The sequence below is a fragment of the Drosophila hydei genome, unplaced genomic scaffold (assembly GCF_003285905.1).
Source record: "Drosophila hydei strain 15085-1641.00,03,60 unplaced genomic scaffold, DhydRS2 tig00008121-arrow-pilon, whole genome shotgun sequence".
Taxonomy (NCBI): Eukaryota; Metazoa; Arthropoda; class Insecta; order Diptera; family Drosophilidae; genus Drosophila; species Drosophila hydei.
This window is the reverse complement of record NW_022045832.1, coordinates 1,944,941-1,964,064: the sequence shown is the minus strand read 5'-3', so window position 1 is coordinate 1,964,064 and position 19,124 is coordinate 1,944,941. Positions and strand designations below refer to the sequence as shown.

Here is a 19,124-nt window from a genome sequence, read left to right as displayed (position 1 = left end):
ATCATGTACAAATTATTAAATCTCTTTAAAATTATATCTGATGTTTACCATTCTAAATTTGAGACACGTAAGAACGCAATAATTTAATTAAAAAATTGAAAATATTAGATAATAATGCATAAGTACATCTGTGGAGGGGGTTAACTGTGAGCTCCTTGCAAAGTATGGGGATTCTAACTGTAAAACAGTATTTGCTTTATATTATTATACTATTCAAATTCCAAGTCTTGGGCGCCCATTAGTTTTCATAAAATATAATAAATCCTGGTTTGATCTCTCGGGGGCTTATTCAAAAAATCTTTGCATTAAACCAAATACTATCTTAACTTCGTGAACCAGAATAAAAATATGTACCAATTAAAGTGTTGCTAAAGCGTTATTTTCGCTTAATTCAAATTTTTAGTAGTATTCTTTTAAATAGGTTTTAATAATCTAGTATTTTCTCGATATCTTTTTAGTGAATACAGTATTTTTGGTATAAAGTCGATGAATGACTGTGACTGTCCCTGACATAATCGATAGCAACAAGATTCGGACTGTCAATACCTATCGATAGCGGCTAAAAAAAAGTTTGTGGAAAAAATTTTCTTTACTCTTGTAGATGCTAATTGAATAAACTTTGTTGTGTGACAATTGTGCAATGGAAACAAGTTTGGATGAAAGCATGGATGCTGATAGAGCAAGTCCAAGTCCTCAAGACTCCCAATCGCAAACTTCTCCAGCTATAAATGGCAAACCTGCTGGAGGCGGTATTGGTAGTCAAGACGGCATAAACGGGGTGGCAGTTGCTAAAGAAAAAGCAAATGCCAGCGAATTGCAATGGTAAGGGCATTAAACGTCTATTTAGCGTTAACATGTTCAATGGAGCCTTATTTTTGGTTAATTGTAGGAGCAAGCCATTCAACGCTTTTAGCGGCCGTCCAATGGGTGAACACACGCAAATGCAGCAGCAGCAGCAACAACAGCAGCAACAACACCAGCAACAACAACAACAACAACAGCAACAGCAACAGCAACAACAACAGCAACAACAACAACAACAGCAAGCCCAGCATATGGCTAACAGTCAGTCGGGTGTAAACGGGGTGGCACAGGCGCCAGAAATTTGGGTAGAAACTAAAGCTGACGACGGGCGCTCGTATTATTATCATGCGGTAACTCGTGAAACGACTTGGACCCGGCCGGAAGGTTTAAATTTGAAAATTATGACACAAAGCGAGGTCGAGGAGCTGGCCAAACGACAGTCAAATGCCGCTGTAAAGCCCGACAAAAATCTAACCAATCATGCTGATATTTCAGCTGGCGCAGCAGCGGTGTCCGGCCACTCACATTTAACATCTCAACCTCCACCGCATCTTTTAAACCAACCACCGCCAAATACTGCGGCACCGTTGCTAAGTCAGCCGCCTCCGAATGTGCGACAACAGCCGCCACCGATGTTTCAACAGCCACCTGGTATGCAGCCGCCCCCTGGCTTTGGTCAGCCACCGCCATTTTGCATGCCTCCGCCCGCTTACGGTTTTCCTGGTGCTACACCTACTGGGCCCTGGGGCGTTGGAGTGCCGCCGTGGCAGCAGCAACATATGCATGCACCGCCCGGAGCGTCACAGGATAAGCCTGCTAAAAATCTGATCATAAAGCCGGGCGTCATTGACCCGGCAGTTATTGCGCGAGCAGCGGAATGGTCTGAACATCGTGCTCCCGATGGTCGACCCTATTACTATCACGCAGCACGCGGCGAAAGCGTATGGGAGAAACCACAAGCGCTGCGCGATATGGAAGCGGCACGCATGGCAGCTCATTCGGGCGCATCACCACAAACTTCAGTTGGACCTCCAGCTGGAATGCCGCCTCATTTGCTACCCAACCCGCTAATGCATATGCCGCCGGGTGCAGCACCAGGATTTGATCAGCAAATGGCATTCGCCGCTGCAGCAGCAGCCATGAAAGCTAATAGTGAGAACAACAAAGCTGCACAGGCTGCAGTGTTGGAAAAAGAGGCTAAGAAGGCGGCCGAGGAGAAACGTAAGAAAGACGAAGAGCAGAAGAAGCTCGCTGTAGCAGCTGCTACTGCAAAGCAAACTGACAAGTCACGCCCAGTGACCAGCACGCCAATTGCGGGCACACCATGGTGTGTGGTTTGGACTGGTGACGCGCGTGTCTTCTTTTACAATCCATCAACGCGTACTTCCGTTTGGGATAGACCCGAAGATTTGATGAATCGCGAGGATGTCGATAAGGCGGTAAATGAACGACCCGAGCAATTAAAATCAGCAGAAGAGAAATCTGCTGAGTCCGACAAGAAACCTACCGATAATATTACTGCGCTGGAGAAGCTGGCTTTAGGACAACAGCAACCACAGCAGCAGCAACAGCTACAGCGCTTAGAGCCAGATGATGATGAAGATGATGAGATCATCAAAATACGCACCGAGTCCGAGTCAAGCGTGGAGGAGGTACCAACAAAACGTGTGCGTACGTGTAAGTACAAAAATATATTTTAAACAACAACTAAAATCGCAATGTTATTATTATGGTTCGAGTATAATTGATTTATCTTCAATTTCAGTTACTAAGACCAAAAAAAATGAGGATGCTGTGCTAGAGGCAGAACAGCGTGCGGCTAAGGAGCGCGCATTGGTGCCGCTAGAGACACGCGTCACTCAGTTCAAGGAGATGCTGCGCGAAAAGGATGTTTCCGCTTTCAGCACCTGGGAAAAGGAGCTGCACAAGATTGTGTTTGATCCGCGGTATTTGCTACTGACATCAAAGGAACGCAAACAGGTATTTGAAAAGTATGTGAAGGATCGCGCCGAAGAGGAGCGTAAGGAGAAACGCAATAAGATGCGACAGAAACGCGACGATTTCCGTAAATTAATGGAGGAAGCCAAGCTGCACGGCAAGTAAGTAGTACAACAATAAAGAGTTCCATTTATTTTAATACAAATAATCAAAAATCTTTTTTTAGGTCGTCGTTTTCGGAATTTAGTCAGCGGAATGCCAAGGAGGAGCGGTATCGTGCCATAGAGAAGGTACGTGAGCGTGAGAGCTTGTTCAATGAGTATATCGTCGAGGTGCGTCGGCGTGAGAAAGAGGATAAACAGCTAAGGAAAGAGCAGGTATGTGTTGGCGTCGTGTGACCAGTTGTCCACTTACGTATCCATATATCCATATATGCATATTTATTCTTATATATGTTATTGACTTACCATATTATTTGTATACAACGTATTTACATAATATTGATTTTTGTTAATTGATACAACATGAACCGATCTGAACGATTGCCCCTGACCGGTTCGGTTGCAATTTCATGTTGCGAATTGTGTGTTCGGTACGATCAAATTTTTAGATAAGAGCTAACAGATTACAGCACAAAAGCACCCACCAAATGCAAACACCAAATTCACACACTGCCGTTGATCCTGTCGTCATCGTTGTCGTCCTCATCTCGTTGTCTTCATGGTGCCAGTTCCAGGCCAAAGTTGATAGCTCAAGTTCACCACGCACACGCTTGCATAATCTGTCTGTGTGGTGAGTTCAAACTAAAAACAAAAACAAAAAAAATTTACAAAAAATTTGTTTTTCTGCAAATAAGAAACAAATTTGGAATAAACAAAAACCATACAAAAATATAAAACAGTCACTAAAAATCAAAAGGTATGCAAAAATTGAAAATTACCTGATAATCGTTGGTGTGATTTCCACTTCCCGCCCCGCCCTGCGTCGCAATTGTCGCCTAGGAATGATGTTGTGCCAATGATGATGATGATTATCGATGATCAATGATGGCGATGATGATGATGATGATGTTATTTGGCGTTATATGTTCATAAAAGATGAGATGTTGATGTTGGAAGATCAATGTTTTGGGCTAATGGAAGCGGAAGCAGCCACTCATCACTGAACAACACTGAACAACAACAACCATTACAGAACGGCCAACAACAACAAATCGCGTACAGGTGGCTTCGAGGCTGAGCAAACAGTATGAATAATACATAATTTAATTAAACCAATATTTCTTTTTGTTTTATCAAAACTTGTAAATGGCAGCGTCCACAGCAGGAGAATCAATCTACACGATCCAAGCCAGTGCAGAGCAACGTAAGAACTGACTATTGAGAATAGCTCGTTCTCGCTCTCTACCTCTCTTACATTGCTCTCACAAGCTTCAGGCAACGGCCCTGCACGTTGATACACTCTGTCTTTCACTCAGACACAAATTAATTTATTATAAATTATGTATTTGGTATGTTTACTTTAGTTTTATGACCCGTACCCTTCGGCCCAGCTGAAGCGTTTCTCCTGACCCGGCCACGTTCTTTTAAAGAAATTGCATCGTGCTCAATCAAAACGGTCGTCACTCCTTTACTTTCTTCACTAAACTTCACTAAAAAAACACATTAAAATGACGAAAGCCAATTACAACATGTTGACAAATGTATACTTTGTCAAATTGTCTTAAAACACCTATAAGTTCTGTTTATTTACTTGACATTGTTTTATATCCGATCAAGTCTGTTCGCCGACTTGGGCCTGATTGTGTACTGCATTTTTTTAACAGTCTAGTGGTCGGAACTGATAGAGATTGTCTTTCAGCTAGGCCTACCACAAAGCTAATCAAAACATTCTTTTTCAGCCAAAACAAAGCGTGTAACTATGTTTATAAGATTTAAGTTTATCTAGATATTAAGGCAAGTTAAGTTAATGCCATAAGTTTTAGACTTTAAGTGAAATGCGCATTAGTGTCAGAGGCGTAACTAATTTATTTTTTCAACCGATTTCTTTTTTCTTCCGCATGGCTGTCATGTCAAATTCCATTTTGAATCTTTAGATACGCAAGGACTTTTTGGATATGCTGCGAGAACGCCATGATATTGAACGGCATACGCGCTGGTATGACATCAAGAAGAAGTTTGAATCTGATTCACGGTATCGGGCAGTAGACTCCATGTACCGAGAGGAGTATTTTGAGGATTACCTGCACATTATGAAGGAGGAGAAGCGCAGAGATCGGGAACTTCGCGATCAGCGCGACAAGGAGCGCCAACGAGAACGCAAATCAGATCGTCGGGAAAAGGATAAGGACAAAGACAAGAGCAGAAAAGACAGCCGTAGAGAGCGCAGCCGTTCAAAAGAACGAGACTGCAAATCTTCACGTGACAAGGAGGAGAAGGGCAAAGATCGCAAGAGACAGGATACGCCGGTGAGTTAAATGTTATCATCTTAAATTTGAGAAATTGATATTAAACTTATTTGTAGGAGGAGGGTGAACACCGCGACGAATCGGAACAGGAGGAGCGTGCCGGTAGCGAGGACAGCGAAATGGCACGGCAGCGCGAAACCGAAGCAGAACAGAAACAGAAGGACCGCGAACGCAAGTTGCGTGCAGAGCAGAGTATCAGGGAGCGAGAAAAGGAGGTACATCGCACACTAGCTGGTCATCTGCGCGATCGTGATAAGGAGAGGGAGCATCATAAGCGGGACGAGTGCATTGGACACTTTACAGCCCTCTTAACTGATCTGGTGCGCACACCTGATTTCACATGGAAAGAGGTAAAGCGTCAGCTTCGTAAGGATCATCGCTGGGAATTAATTGAGACACTTGATCGAGACGATCGTGAACGGTAAGCATACCTAGAAGAAGGTAATATATTGGCATATTTTATATTTGTTGTTGTCAATTGCGCAGAATCTTCAACGAGCATATTGACAATCTGATGAAAAAGAAACGCGAAAAATTCCGCGAAATGCTTGATGATATTAGCTCACTACAATTGACTAGCACCTGGAAAGAAATTAAGAAACAAATCAAGGATGATCCGCGTTATCTAAAATATAGTTCAGATAAAGGAGAGCGCGAGTTTCGTGATTATATTAAGGATAAAACCATGCAGGCCAAGACAGCGTTGCGTGAACTATTGCAGGAGTGTAAATTTATTACACACAAGAGCAGTGATCTCATCAAGGAGAATGTCAATCACCTTAAGGAAATCCAGGACATTCTCAAAAACGACAAACGGTAAGCTTTTGGCTGGCTAATATTTGATGAATCGATTGATCACAGTAAACATTCATTTAGCTACTTGGTGCTGGATCATTTGGATGAAGAGCGCAGTAGTATTCTAGCAGCTTTCTTGGACGAGATGAATAAGCGTGGACCTCCACCGCCACCAACAGCTTCAGAGTCAACACGTCGCAATAAGTGATGCTAAAATCATACTATTCATTACAAACAACTCAAACCCCATTTATATTAAGCATTGAAATAATGTAGCACCTAAAAACCATATTTTAAACCTTATAAGTGCATGCCACAATGTACTTTACAATAAATGCAAAATGAAAATTATAACTCCAATTGGTAATTTTAAATTCATATATATGTATATATATGTTTTATTGATCATATGTTATATTAGATTTGTGTTTCTCATTATATATAGATTTATATATATTCGATTTTTTTTTCGAAATTTCATAATTGTATTTATATATATATATATATATATATATAAAATAGAATTATGAAATTATATATGTATACATATATTTATATATATATATATCTGTACGAATGTACTTGTTCTCCAATTCATCGCTACCATTATTGTATTCTACAGATTTGCTCTGTACTTTTTTTGTATTAGTTTTCTAGGTACTACAAAATACAATAATCTCTATATATTGTAATTCATATTCGTTTTTAACGTCGTCGCCACGTAATTTGGCGTTCACTTTTAAACATATAGTTCAATTTAATGTCAATACACACACACATATATATATATTAATATACATGTATGTGTGCCTATTAGGAACTAATAGCGAAAATAACGCGCTTCGTTTGTGTTTTAAAAAATTTTTCCACCTAAACTTAAAGTGCTTATTGGTGTTATTGAGCTGTTAACGAACATTCCAAGGCAACTATTCCGCACACTTGTAATCTTATCAAAATATTCCTATCATACCTAAGCTGTGAAGGACAAGCTGACAAGTACAGAATTAAAAGTATGTGAAAATGAATAAGCGAAATTGTTTTTTTAACAATTTGAATTAAAGCAATTAATCGGACCGAAAAAGATTAAGAAATTAATTTTGCTTACAAATTTTCGGTTGCTGGGTTCCGAATTGTGCGTACCATTGAAATAAAACTAATAACATTAAATTTGTATGCAACATTTTGTTTTAAAGATGATTTTGAAAACTAAATGCAAATCCTGATTTTGAAGAAATAATAATTCAATTTTTTGTTTTTTCATTATAACGAAAGAAGTTACACTATTTCTAAATGTGTCTATTGCTGATTATTTTCGGAACTTAAGTAGCAAGTATAACATTTTTGATTTTCTGTGTCGCTGAACTACAGTTGTGGCTGTTATTTAAGTTGTCTGTTCTACGCTACGTGCTATGTTAATCTATAATAGTAATTACTATTGTTTATCTTATTAATTGTTGTTTGCTCTTATTGAATGTATTCTTGTAAAGTTTTATTTTGTTTTCTCTTTCATTTATTGGTTAGGCACAAAGTAACTGCTTTTTTCATGGTTACACGCTATTTAATTGCTAGTTATATTTAGTTGCTATTCCCAATTTATTGAACAGTTGAGAGTGTACCTCTTCAAATTTGTTGTATCATTTACTATTCGCTATGTCTATAATAATTCAATAAATTGCTACAATCTGTTATCATGATAAACCATGTTGCAGTGTTGTCATGTATTTGAAAAATATAGGCTCTTCTAGTATCATGGAAAACTATTTTACAATTACAATTTACCACTTGGATTTACAACTACATATTTATAGAGACATGGTACATAAAGGAAGGCTGCATATGTGTGTGAGCGAGGGACAAAGCTTGGTAAGATCTTTGGTAACAACATAGACATAGATCCTTTCTGAAAAGGAAATCAGATAAAAAATGTATAAAAATATTAATGGATAAAATCGGAAAACATAAAATAAAATATGATTGAAAATAAAAATATGCTTCAAGCGCATATATATAAAAATATATATATAGGTTTTATTAAATAAAGCAGTTTACGAAAACTAATTGAAACTTTGACTGAATGCAGTTAAAATTTGTAAACGAAACAGTTAAATAATACTCTTAAGTGTTTAAAGTTAGTGTTACAGCGTTTTGCGCAAGAATTGCGTAAGTGTTCTCACTTTTACTCAGTTGTTTCTTATAGAAAATTGTTGAAAAACTAATATAGAATTTAGAATGATTTTCTTTTCCTTTATACAATTGTTATAATAAAGAATTACATTATTATTTTTATATGATTTTTAAATGCAAATGCCAATTAATTATAAAATGTTATTTATTTAATTTGTTGAATGAATTTTTGTCAAATTATTTAAATTAAATTTCCAGGGCATTTAAAATGCTCGATAATTTGGTATAACAAATCAAAAGTAGAACTTATTTTTGATTAGAAAAACATCGAAATGTTCCGAAAACTGTTCGTAAAATTCAGCAGTAGACTGGAAACCCAAATTGTTGTCGTATGAATTCTTCTACGCATACTTGGCTACATGAGTGCTGTAGTTGCTCATTGATTTTCTTTGTTACGAGTAGTTAATAATATATATAATAAGTATATATGTGTTTGTATATAAATACGTTTATATAAATAATCATAATAATCATAAACACTTATAATTTATCATCTGTTCATCATACGCATAAATTGTTGCTATTGTTGTTGTTGTTGTTCTCGCTGTTGTTGCTTGTTGTAACAGTAATTCATTAGTAATGGTTAAATAAGTTGCTGTTTTTTGGTTGTCAATCAGTTGCCCTTGGTCGCCTCTTTAGCGGCCATAATCAAAGGCGTCAAACTGGCCAATGGACGCGCCAATTTTAGGAAGGGATGCTGTAAATTGAAATTTATTTATTATTGTTCATTATAAATAATTCTTTATTAAATCAGCCAGACGCACCTTTAGCAAATCCATGGCGCTGGCGCGTCGCTCCACTTCCACTTCCAGACATTGATCTAGAAAATCTTGAAATGCAGCCGTTAGCTTGTCTTTTTCCTTAATCTCCGGCTTGCCATTTGTGGCAATGAGGTACAAGGCTTTCAGGGGATTCTCATTCAAATACGGTGGCTCACCCTCGACCATTTCAATAGCCATAATGCCTAGCGACCACAAATCGACCTGGAATTATAAATATTTCTTATTGTGTGTCATTCATCAAAACGGTTTGTAGTACAATACCTTTGGTCCGTACTGCTTGCGTGTAACTACTTCGGGGGCCATCCAATAGGGTGTGCCAACCATAGTTGTGCGTTTGGATTGTTCCGGCGAGATTTGCGCACAGAAACCGAAGTCAGTCAGCTTGACGGAGCCGTCCAGGCCAAGCAGTATGTTATCACTTTTAATATCGCGATGAATTACCTGATTGGCGTGCAGAAACTCAAGCGCCTGCAACACCTCACGACAAACGGCCGCAATTTGCCCCTCATCCATGCAGGTCTCGGTAACAACGTCTGTAAGTGAGCCACCAGGCAAATATTCCATAACTACCCAGAGTTCCTCCGATACCAAATAACTATCCAAATAGTTAACCACATTCGGATGTTTATTCTCTCGCATGACTAAAATCTCATTGATGATGAGCTCCTTCTTGGGCTGCTGCGACAAATTCATCTGTTTGATGGCCACTTCCATGCCCGTTGAGGACTCAATGGCCGTATAAACAGTACCCGACGCACCTTGACCAATTTTCTCCATCTTGGTGTACTTCCGATTGGGATCGCCCACAGAGACAATGGTGCGCAGTTTCTCAAGTATTTCTTCGTCAGACATTTTCTTCTTCTTGGCATTAGCGGCTCTCGTCGTTGTCGTCGTCGTTGTCGTTGTTGCAGCCGCTGCCTGCTGTGGCACTGCAATTTGAGTGCCCGCTGCAGGCGTTGCTGCCAGAGCCGAGACATTAAGATTGTTGGCCGTCGGATCGTGGTACAGGTCTGTGGCAGGTGTTGCAGGTGTTACCATCGTAATAGTGGGTATGGTCGTGGAGACAGCGCCAGAATTGCGTGTGGAAGACGTTGGTGTTGGACAATGTATCGAGGGCAAGGCGTTGGCGGAAAGCGGCGGCGTCGCATCATCATGAAACGAGGGGAATGATGAAAAGGAGGAAGCAGAAGAGTGGTGATTAGTCGTTGTTGCTGTAGATGTAGCTTCTGCTGCTGCTACTGGTGCAGCAGCAATACACTCAGAGAGCTGCTGCTCCTCTCTGCTAGCAGTTATTGTAGCAGTGGGAGGACAATTTGTAGCATTTGCCAAAACAGACAAAATATGAGCAGTAGCAGCTGTTGTTGTTGTTGTTGTTGCTGCTGCTGTTGCCTCAATGCCTTCTGTATCTGTTGTTGTTGTTGCTGCGGCTGTTGTTGTTGTTGCTGTTGCTGTTGCAGCTGCTACTGTTGCCGCTGTGGAGCTGTTCGCTGCCGTCGCAGTTGCTGATGTTGCAGTAGTTTGGAGGTTAAGCAGCAATTCAAAGCAGATACAAAACAGAACAGAACAGAACACAGAAGAGGCGATACAAAATGACAATAACATTAGCATTAAACAGTACACATTACGCATCAATGCATTGATAACTTCAAATAAAACAACAACATGAGAACTGAAACCATCTTCGAACTGCACCGAAGCAAATTGTTACCCTTGCAGTAAATTAGGAGCTACGAAGATTTGCAATTGCAACTGAAAAAAACTTAAAAAATGCCTATGCCACGCTAGAGTACCAATATTGAAGAGTAATTCTAAGCAAAGTTTCAGTTGGAGATATGAACAGGAATTGCATTGATAAATGATTTATCAATTTTTAAAATATATCTTACGTTATGGTAACATGAATCGGTTTCAATTTGTAATACAAACACACGGAAAGATTGATTTGGATTGGGTATACAATTTGCATCATAAAAATATAGAGACCTAAATGTCAGAATGGATGTCAACATCATTTTCTTAAGTTAGCACTTAGTGGTTAGTAATGAATTTCCAGTCACTGCAAGGGCTTGGAAAACTTGAAATTTAACAACCTTAAGGATTTGGAATGTCGATTCGCTGCTACTACTCACTTGCATTGTTCTTGTTCTTGTCCAGCGTCGTTGGGGCATTGCTGTGAATATGGGGCGCTGCCGCCACCGTGACTGTTGAAGCTTTGTGGTTTTGTAGTGGGGTCGTGGGTGTCGTTGCTGGTGCCGCTGGCAACGGCGCCGGTTGCAGTTCTTCAATGGGTCGCGTATAGATTGACTTCGTGCGCTCCGGGCGAGAAGCCACAGGCGGTGGTGGTGGTTGCTGCGACGCGACACCCATATCTACATACATATCGTTCTCATTGGCAGATGAATGTTGCGAAGTGGATGTAGTGGCTATGTGGCCAGTAAAGTTGTACGAATGCGATTGACTTAGGCCAATGTGATGCTGATGCTGGTGTAGCTGCTGGTGTTGTTGCTGCTGCTGATGGTTCTGCAATTGTTGCTGCTGCAGCAAATGCTGCTGCTGCTGTTGGTAGTGATTGCTCAGCAATTGACCCGCGGCGGATACATTGTTGGCATTGGGACCCAGTGTCATGCTACCCAGCTGCACGCCAATTAAGTTGCCACCACTGTTCGAGCCATGCAGCTCCGAGTCTGTGGGCGTGCTGCTGGGACTACTGCTGCTCACGCGGCTCAACGAAGATCCTAAAATCGGCAAAATAATTGAGATTAATAACAAATAAACACTCCAGCGATCTTGCTTAATAAATATTAAGCACTCACCTGAATGCGTTGTTATAGCATTTGTCATGTATTTTGAACTTGGCCTCTGTTTGTTTGTATTGTCGAACCATTTGAGCACATCGAGGACTGCTTGTGGATTCTTTTTCTGCTCCTGTTTGCTGATGTTGGAGTTCATCAAGAGTCGCGCCCATGCCTCAGGCATACCCTGTAATATGCAGAAACTGCGTTTAGTTTATATTGCTTATAAAAACAATAAAAAAGCGTCCCGGCTAAGATGGACACATACACAGATAAAAAGAGAGAGAGAGAGCAGCAAGGGAAAGCTGGATTGAATTTATACTTGTCCAATGGTGTCTGGGATTAATAGGAAGCCGGCGACTAAAAACATTTAAACTACAATTATGAAGCTCAGCCGTCGGTAAAAGTTTAGTGTGGTATTTGGGGTTGGTGTAGTGTAGAGTAGAGAACACGCTTACAGAAAGAATCGTAACAAAATGTGAACTATGGAAGAGCCGATCTCAAAACAAACAAATGGGGAGACACAATTAAACAACAGATGATTGGAATTTCGCTAAGAAAACTGATGAAGGCAAGTTCCGTTGCTTAAACGTTATGTTTACTTACTTTCATTGGCAGCTTGAAATAATAATGAATAATTCAAAATTGGTAAAGAGCATATCTCAAAAGAGAGAAACATAATGTGTACAATTGAGTGTTTATAAAGGGTTAGCAGCAAAAACTATGCACAAAATTATATGCATATGAGTGATCAAAACAGTTTTTCTTTCATAAGAAAACCATAACTTGAAAAGTAATCTAAACCGATTTACAATTTTTTAAAAATATTTTTTAGTATCTCAAATAGGAACAAAAATGTTTGGATATTGATAACAAAAAAGGTTCGCGAATAGACAAGCTCTCTTAGAGCATTTATATTCGGCTACATATAGTTATGAAACTTCATTGCTTTTATATTTTATAAATTTAGGAGTCACTGTCCTAAGATTCAGGTGCTTGTTCGAATAAGTAAACCTAAAATATACGAAGCCTCTTGAACACTATTCATATGAACAAGCAAACTTAGAGGTAATCTAACTGAGCATTGAGTAATGTTGATTGATTTCAACACACAATCTGGATTGTTAGTGTTTCCATTTATCGGATGTGTTTCTGTGTGTTTTAAAATTTGTGTGTTCATAAGGAACTGGCAAAACACAAAAGTTATTGGCAATTGATTGTATCGCTTTGCTATGGCTATAAAACAAAATGATTGCGAAGCCAAGATGCAAGCCACAAGAGACTATAATAATACTTAGAATTAATAATCGGTAAAGGTAGACGGCCTTACCGTAAATTCGCCGGTGACTGCATCGAAGCCCACATGGACTGTATGCTCGAAGTTTGTGGGATACGAGATATTTGGTTTGGAATCCATGTGTGAAGGCTTAGAGCCTTTCATCTTGCTTTTCAATGTCTTCTTTTTGCGATCCGCATCGTCGGGCTCTATAAGTGCAAGTAAAGAATAATATATTGTCGACCGTACCAATGGCATCCACATGCTGAACTAATTTACCTTTGGGCAATGGGCGCATATCAACTGAAGGCGCATCGCCGACACCGCCAACGCCGCTAGCTCCACTACCGGGGATGGGAACACGTTCGATGCCAACGCCGCCCCGATTACTGGTGAGACGCACTGGCGGCGCCGGTGGTTTATCCTCTTCGCTAGACATCTGTTCTGCTCGTTCTGTTGGCTACCAAACAAACACCTGGCTTCCGTTGCGTTTTATAGCAAAACAGCTGCAACGAAATAATAGTAATATTAATATTAATAATAAATGTAATCGATATGAGGAAATGCTTAAGTGCAAGCGCTTAAGGCTACAAATAATTCTCAGTCATTGGAGCATGCGTCAGAGCAAGGGCAGGGACAAGGCCTTTATCTACCACAATTCTTATCTAACTTGAATTTTTGCTGTTGCTTTAGTTCTTCGTTTATATTTTTTTTACTTATATATATATATATATATATATATATATATGTACATATACTTTTATTGCAGGCGCGTCATACAACTTGGGCTTTGTCATAAAAAACACGGCAGAAGTCTGGCTAAATATGTTATATTTATATTAAATATCATATTAATATATACACATACGTATTTTTATATATGTATAGATGGCGACTTGTTTCAGTAAATTCCGCTTATTTCCATTCAATTTTTGTCTTCTTTTATGATTATCTGCAAAATCACTTTAAAAATTGTGTGCTCTCAATTAAAAAAAAACAAATTTTTTCATTTTGGCACACAAAAAAGTTTTTGTTTTTGTTTTTAAAATGGTTAGCGCACCCACACAATTTGTATATATTTATATATAAATATACATCTATAAGTATATTATATATTTGTTGCAACAACAACAACAGCAACAATTAATATCAATATGGGCCAACAGACGAACTGACTCTGGCAGTTGCGCGGCTCGGACTCGCTTTGAGTGTCACTGCCACTGTCCGGCAGCAGTGCCAGCAGCAACAGCAGAAAACTACAACAACTACAATTCTGAAACATAGAGAGTGTGTGTGTGAGAGGGAGAGAGAGTGCCAACGATCGTGGGCGCCAGCATGGGAGAAATATACGACACGAACTTGCACTCAAATTATGCGATAACAAGAGCCACAGCTGTTATCGATTTGCACGTTAATAAAAGCAACAACAACAACACCATTGTCACGCTCTATAATCTGCATTTTAAATATTTGAGAGGCTAATAAATAAATGAATAATAAAGCGAAGCAGCAGCAAAATATTTGTCATATAGCGTACAAACTCGAACGTTGTGCTCTCTTTCTTCCTCTCTTTTTCTCTCCTATCTTTTTATTTTTCCCTCTATTTCCATGTCTGCGCGTTTTGCCGGTGGCGTTGACTGCGCTGCTTTTATGATTCATTTATCAACGTCAAGCGTCAAAAGTCAATGCAGGCAGCAGCAGCAAATACTACAATAACAACCATGCATTATGTGGCACTGGGTGTGAAAATTATAAGCAAACATTTTTTTTGTTATTTGTCTATTTGTATGTTTGTTGGCTGTCTGCCCAACATCAAGTGCTCACTGATGACGAACATAGACGATAGGTAAAAATTGGTTTTCGCTTCATCCCCCCACTCTCGGCCATTCCAAACAACTCCTGACTGCAGCGAGTGGGCGCCAAGAACTGGGTTAATTTTTACGTGTTGTTCTTGTGTTTCGAACTTTAATGCCCTCTCTTCAATGGCGGTAGAGGGCATATGAGCCGAATACATATTAGCACTTAAATAAGTAAGATTGCTAATAGAGTATCTTGCAGTCGAGCTTCTTCGAAACTAAGGTGTGTTTTTAGATCTTTGAAGTTCAAGTAAAATCAATAAGTTATATTTATATGTACATCAATATGTAAACATATATGAATGTGCATTTGTATGTGTTTGGCGATGGGTTTTTGCTGCGTTGCAGCTAATGCAAATTATACCCTAATGAGTGCCACAGGAAACCTGGCAACACTTGCGGCATTCAGATTAGTGTTTAGAATGGCAGACGGCACATTCTCCCTGCGCCTGGTCAAGTGGCCCAAACAGACATACATACTTAGGTGCATGTTGCAATAAAAATGAAACAGCAACAGCAACTGCAAGTGCATTGAGTACCATGCCTCCAAGTGCTGAGAGAAGCCACAAGCACAAACATACGCATACTCATGCACACACATGCATACATATATATACATATGTATATGTATATATAGGCATGTATGGCAACAGCAAAGACGAAGACGTAAGTGATGCACAGTGGAACAAGCGGGCAGAACTTTAATTAAGTTATTATATTCTCTATTGCGTAGAGTAGATGAAGTTTTTAATTTTGTTTGTTTAATTGAATAGAAATTGTATCAGTTATATATGTCAATATTGTAATAACATTAATAATAGAAAATTTTAAGTTGAAGCAGTCATATTCTATTAGATCTGACAGTATATGATTAGATCTATATATGTTCAATTTATTCCCAATGTTGAAAATCCTAATTGATATAATTAAAAATAATTTATGTACGGTTGATAACAATTCGGAAACACTGTGCGTTGTTGTCTATTTTGGTTTGTTCGCTACCGGACGGAAATGTGTCTTCTACTATTTCCATTTTTTTCCTCCCATTCAGTCGCTAGTTGGCGGTTTGTTTTCCGTTTTACCTTTTACATAGTCGGGCTAAGCATATATATTTATGGGCATATGCCGTTAACGCAGAGGCCGCTAACCGTTTAATGCTAAATTGACTGCAAAGTGTAGCCAGTCTAGCAATATAATAATTACATACAAATACCTTCGTAAATAAGTATGTGTGTTTGAATATGTATATTTTAATGTTTGGATGGATGCATGTAAATGTCTTTTTATTTGCTGTGCTTTGGCACGTTTCGCTTGTTCTCGTTGTTATTTTAGTTGTTGTTGCATTGCTGGCGCTTCTCACTACACGTGCATTTGGGGTTGGGGTTGCTGAAGAAGATGAAGATGGTGCTGGTGGCACCCTGTATATACGCTTGTTGACATTTTTTTATTATTTAGGGGTGCATATATTATGAATGTGGTTTATTTTTACACCTAAATGGAAATGGAACATCAGCGACTGCAGTAATGCGTTAATCACATATAATCCGAAAAACAAAAAAAACATTGGAGCAGCTTTCCTGTCACACACATGCACACATACACAGGAAATTGTAATGTTGGAAAAATCAATCCACATGTGTGCATGTATTTGTTTGTGTGTGTATGCAAGCGCCAGGCTAGGTGTTGCCAAACAGCTGCATGATGTTTGCTGCTTGGCACATATTGGAATTTGATGCAACGCTTGCAGTTTTAATGAATGAATCTTAAAGCAATAACAAAAACTCACAGGTATGTGTATTGCAACACCCTGTATGCTGACGTCGCGACGTCACTTTCCAAACGTGCAGCGTTTAGAGTCTCTATTTGTCGTTGTAGGCAGTTACCTCCTATTTATTTTTTTTGAACAATTTTCAAGCTCACTTCAACACTTCACTGCACATTTGCTGGGCTGTTATGTTGCAGCCCGCGTCGCGTCTTTTCACGTTTTCACTTATAGTTGTAGTTTCTTGATTTAAATGGCCGACTGCAAAGAATACCGCAGCGACTGCAGGCGATGCAAAATCAGACCGTGCAATTATATGTGCAATCGCAATTATATCTGACCGTATAGATGTAAGACTTGAATACGCGCGACTTTAACGCTCATTTGTAAAATAAAAGCTTACATTTTATTTTAAAAACGTTTCTTGTAACAAATACAAAAAACATGACACATGTAAATAGTGTGACCGCAATCGGTTGGCGATAAAATACTTAAAAGATACGCTTTTATAACATACAAGAGCAACCCTTAACATACGTTATAATGTTAACAATGGGAAATAAGGTGTTTGAATAGCTGCCATTGTGCTTGATATAACAAAATGTTGCAAAAAATACTTTTCTTGTAAATAGTTTTAAAATTTAATAGATGCCAATCTGCTTTGTAAGGAAAGTAAACAAATTTAAACAGCTGGTATTTGGACTTAACATAAGCTGTAGTAGCTCTGTTAAATGAAGATGTTCTTATCGTTTGCGTAAAATAATCGATAAGTATGATATATAAATATATATGAATAACTGACCATTTGAAGATTTTTAAATTATATCACAGTACTTATATATTTTATATATAAACACAGCTGCCCATCAAAGGTAAATCATATAATTGAATTAAAAATGTAATTTAAAAATTTCACAAATTCTAACAGCAATAATTTGAAATGTGCTTCAACAATTTCACAAATAACAATAAACATAATTCAATAAAATTGCTATAATAACAATATGTTTCAATACGATCATCGCCCCTTTGCTGCTTCTTCAATTCCAATTCGTTCACAACCCCTAATTGTCATGGCTTGGACTTTGGACTCGTTCTTCTATTTACACAAAATGTCAGTTGAAAGCACTTTAGATGACACTTCTGACCAATCATAGAGCACAACAATAATTGTTTACAAATTGTTAACGCGTCCGTGTTAGCCCGTTAGCCCGTGGCAATGATTGTCACTTTTGACACGTTACGCCCCCCTTTCTAGTAAAATTCCAGCTTATCCTGTTTAGCTGTTTAATATAAATAAAAAAACCTCAATTCATGTTCAAGTGAAGTGTCTTTGATTTGCATATCATTTGTGGACGCCCAACTATATCTAGCCATATAAAACTGCCAATAACATGGCCAACCTGGTTTAGTCGAGTCGGAATAGCTGCTACGTCCATGTCACTTGTATCGCTATATAATGCCTGCCAGGTGTGTGGCGATCAGAGCTCTGGCAAGCATTATGGAGTTTCGTGCTGCGATGGGTGCTCCTGCTTCTTCAAGCGCAGTGTCCGGAAGGGTAGTCACTATGCCTGCATTGCCGTTAAGGGCAACTGTGTGGTGGATAAAGCACGTCGCAATTGGTGCCCTTCGTGTCGCTTTCAGCGCTGCCTTGCCGTGGGCATGAATATTGCAGCAGTGCAGGAGGAGCGCGGACCACGTAGTCAGCAGGCGCAAAACAGTCAACGTCTATTGGTTGTAACGCCGCCAGCTCCGCCATCGCCACCTGGACCGACGCTGCACTTTCAGATACTTGCACAGATTCTGGTCACATGCTTGCGCCAAGCGAAGCTCAATGAACAGTTTCGTCTGGTAGCACGTGCCCAACAGGATGCTATTCTCCAGGTGGTCTGGAGTGAGTGTTTCATATTGCGTGCTTCGCACTGGTCCTTGGATATCAGTGCTATGATCGAGAGCTGCGGAGATGTTCAGCTCAAGCTGATGTTATCGGAGGCCCAACAGTTGCAAGCCGATCTCATGGAGCTGAACTTTCTGGAAACCTTAATTTTGTGCCGCAAAGGTGTGTTTAAGGTTCACAGCCTAATAAGTATCAACCTTAATTATATCCTTTGCAGAACTGGCTTTAAATGCTGATTATGCTCTGATCTTAGAGACGTACTCGAATGGTGCACTTTGTTCCTTGGCCCGCTACACTCTGCATCGGTCCCATTGGCTGCGCTTTGGTCAACTTCTGCTTGGATTACGTCAACTATCTCTGCAGCGTTACGATTGTGCCCTCTCCTGCATGTTTCGCAACGTTGTGCGTGATATATTGAAAACACTTTAAGCCCTAAACGATAAATATAAATATTCCCAACAAATTAATAAATACATTTGTTTAGTATATGGGAAATATTTAATAAAAGGAGGCTTGTTTTGTAGGGTTCTTAACAAATAAATTAGAATTCACAAATTTAAATAACGCGCGG

The 19,124-nt window shown here is 39.3% G+C and overlaps 3 protein-coding genes across 11 annotated transcripts; 2 read left to right on the top strand and 1 right to left on the bottom strand.

Annotated features, from left to right (window-relative positions):
- The first annotated feature begins 536 nt into the window (after positions 1-536).
- Positions 537-6,353, top strand: LOC111599547 (transcription elongation regulator 1). Of its 6 annotated transcripts, XM_023315205.2 has the most exons (8): positions 538-822; positions 890-2,481; positions 2,570-2,903; positions 2,969-3,119; positions 4,838-5,209; positions 5,266-5,630; positions 5,696-6,025; positions 6,086-6,353. In XM_023315205.2, exons 1-8 carry the CDS (start codon positions 641-643, stop codon positions 6,210-6,212), a joined length of 3,453 nt encoding a protein of 1,150 aa, XP_023170973.2. In that variant the 5' UTR covers positions 538-640; the 3' UTR covers positions 6,213-6,353. The 6 variants fall into 6 exon arrangements, with proteins under 6 accessions (XP_023170978.2, XP_023170974.2, XP_023170975.2 ...); XM_023315210.2 differs by lacking the exons at positions 4,838-5,209; positions 5,266-5,630; positions 5,696-6,025; positions 6,086-6,353 and adding exons at positions 3,353-3,534; positions 3,937-4,798 and having other exon boundaries at positions 537-822; XM_023315206.2 differs by lacking the exons at positions 4,838-5,209; positions 5,266-5,630; positions 5,696-6,025; positions 6,086-6,353 and adding exons at positions 3,353-3,534; positions 3,661-3,913 and having other exon boundaries at positions 537-822.
- A 2,027-nt stretch (positions 6,354-8,380) lies between these two features.
- LOC111599588 (serine/threonine-protein kinase PAK 1) lies at positions 8,381-17,127 on the bottom strand. 4 transcript variants are annotated; one of them, XM_023315262.2, is made up of 8 exons: positions 16,681-17,127; positions 13,318-13,544; positions 13,093-13,247; positions 11,784-11,949; positions 11,100-11,705; positions 9,232-9,980; positions 8,953-9,171; positions 8,381-8,885 (listed from the first exon to the last, which is right to left on the bottom strand). In XM_023315262.2, the coding sequence occupies exons 2-8, from the start codon at positions 13,475-13,477 to the stop codon at positions 8,802-8,804; spliced, it is 2,139 nt and encodes a 712-aa protein (XP_023171030.2). In that variant the 5' UTR covers positions 13,478-13,544; positions 16,681-17,127; the 3' UTR covers positions 8,381-8,801. The 4 variants fall into 4 exon arrangements, with proteins under 4 accessions (XP_023171030.2, XP_023171031.2, XP_023171033.2 ...); XM_023315263.2 differs by having other exon boundaries at positions 16,778-17,127; XM_023315265.2 differs by having other exon boundaries at positions 17,060-17,080.
- A 499-nt stretch (positions 17,128-17,626) lies between these two features.
- On the top strand, positions 17,627-19,008 carry LOC111599597 (photoreceptor-specific nuclear receptor). Its single transcript, XM_023315282.2, has 2 exons — positions 17,627-18,715; positions 18,771-19,008. The coding sequence occupies exons 1-2, from the start codon at positions 18,094-18,096 to the stop codon at positions 18,980-18,982; spliced, it is 834 nt and encodes a 277-aa protein (XP_023171050.1). The 5' UTR covers positions 17,627-18,093; the 3' UTR covers positions 18,983-19,008.
- The last annotated feature ends 116 nt before the right edge of the window (positions 19,009-19,124 follow it).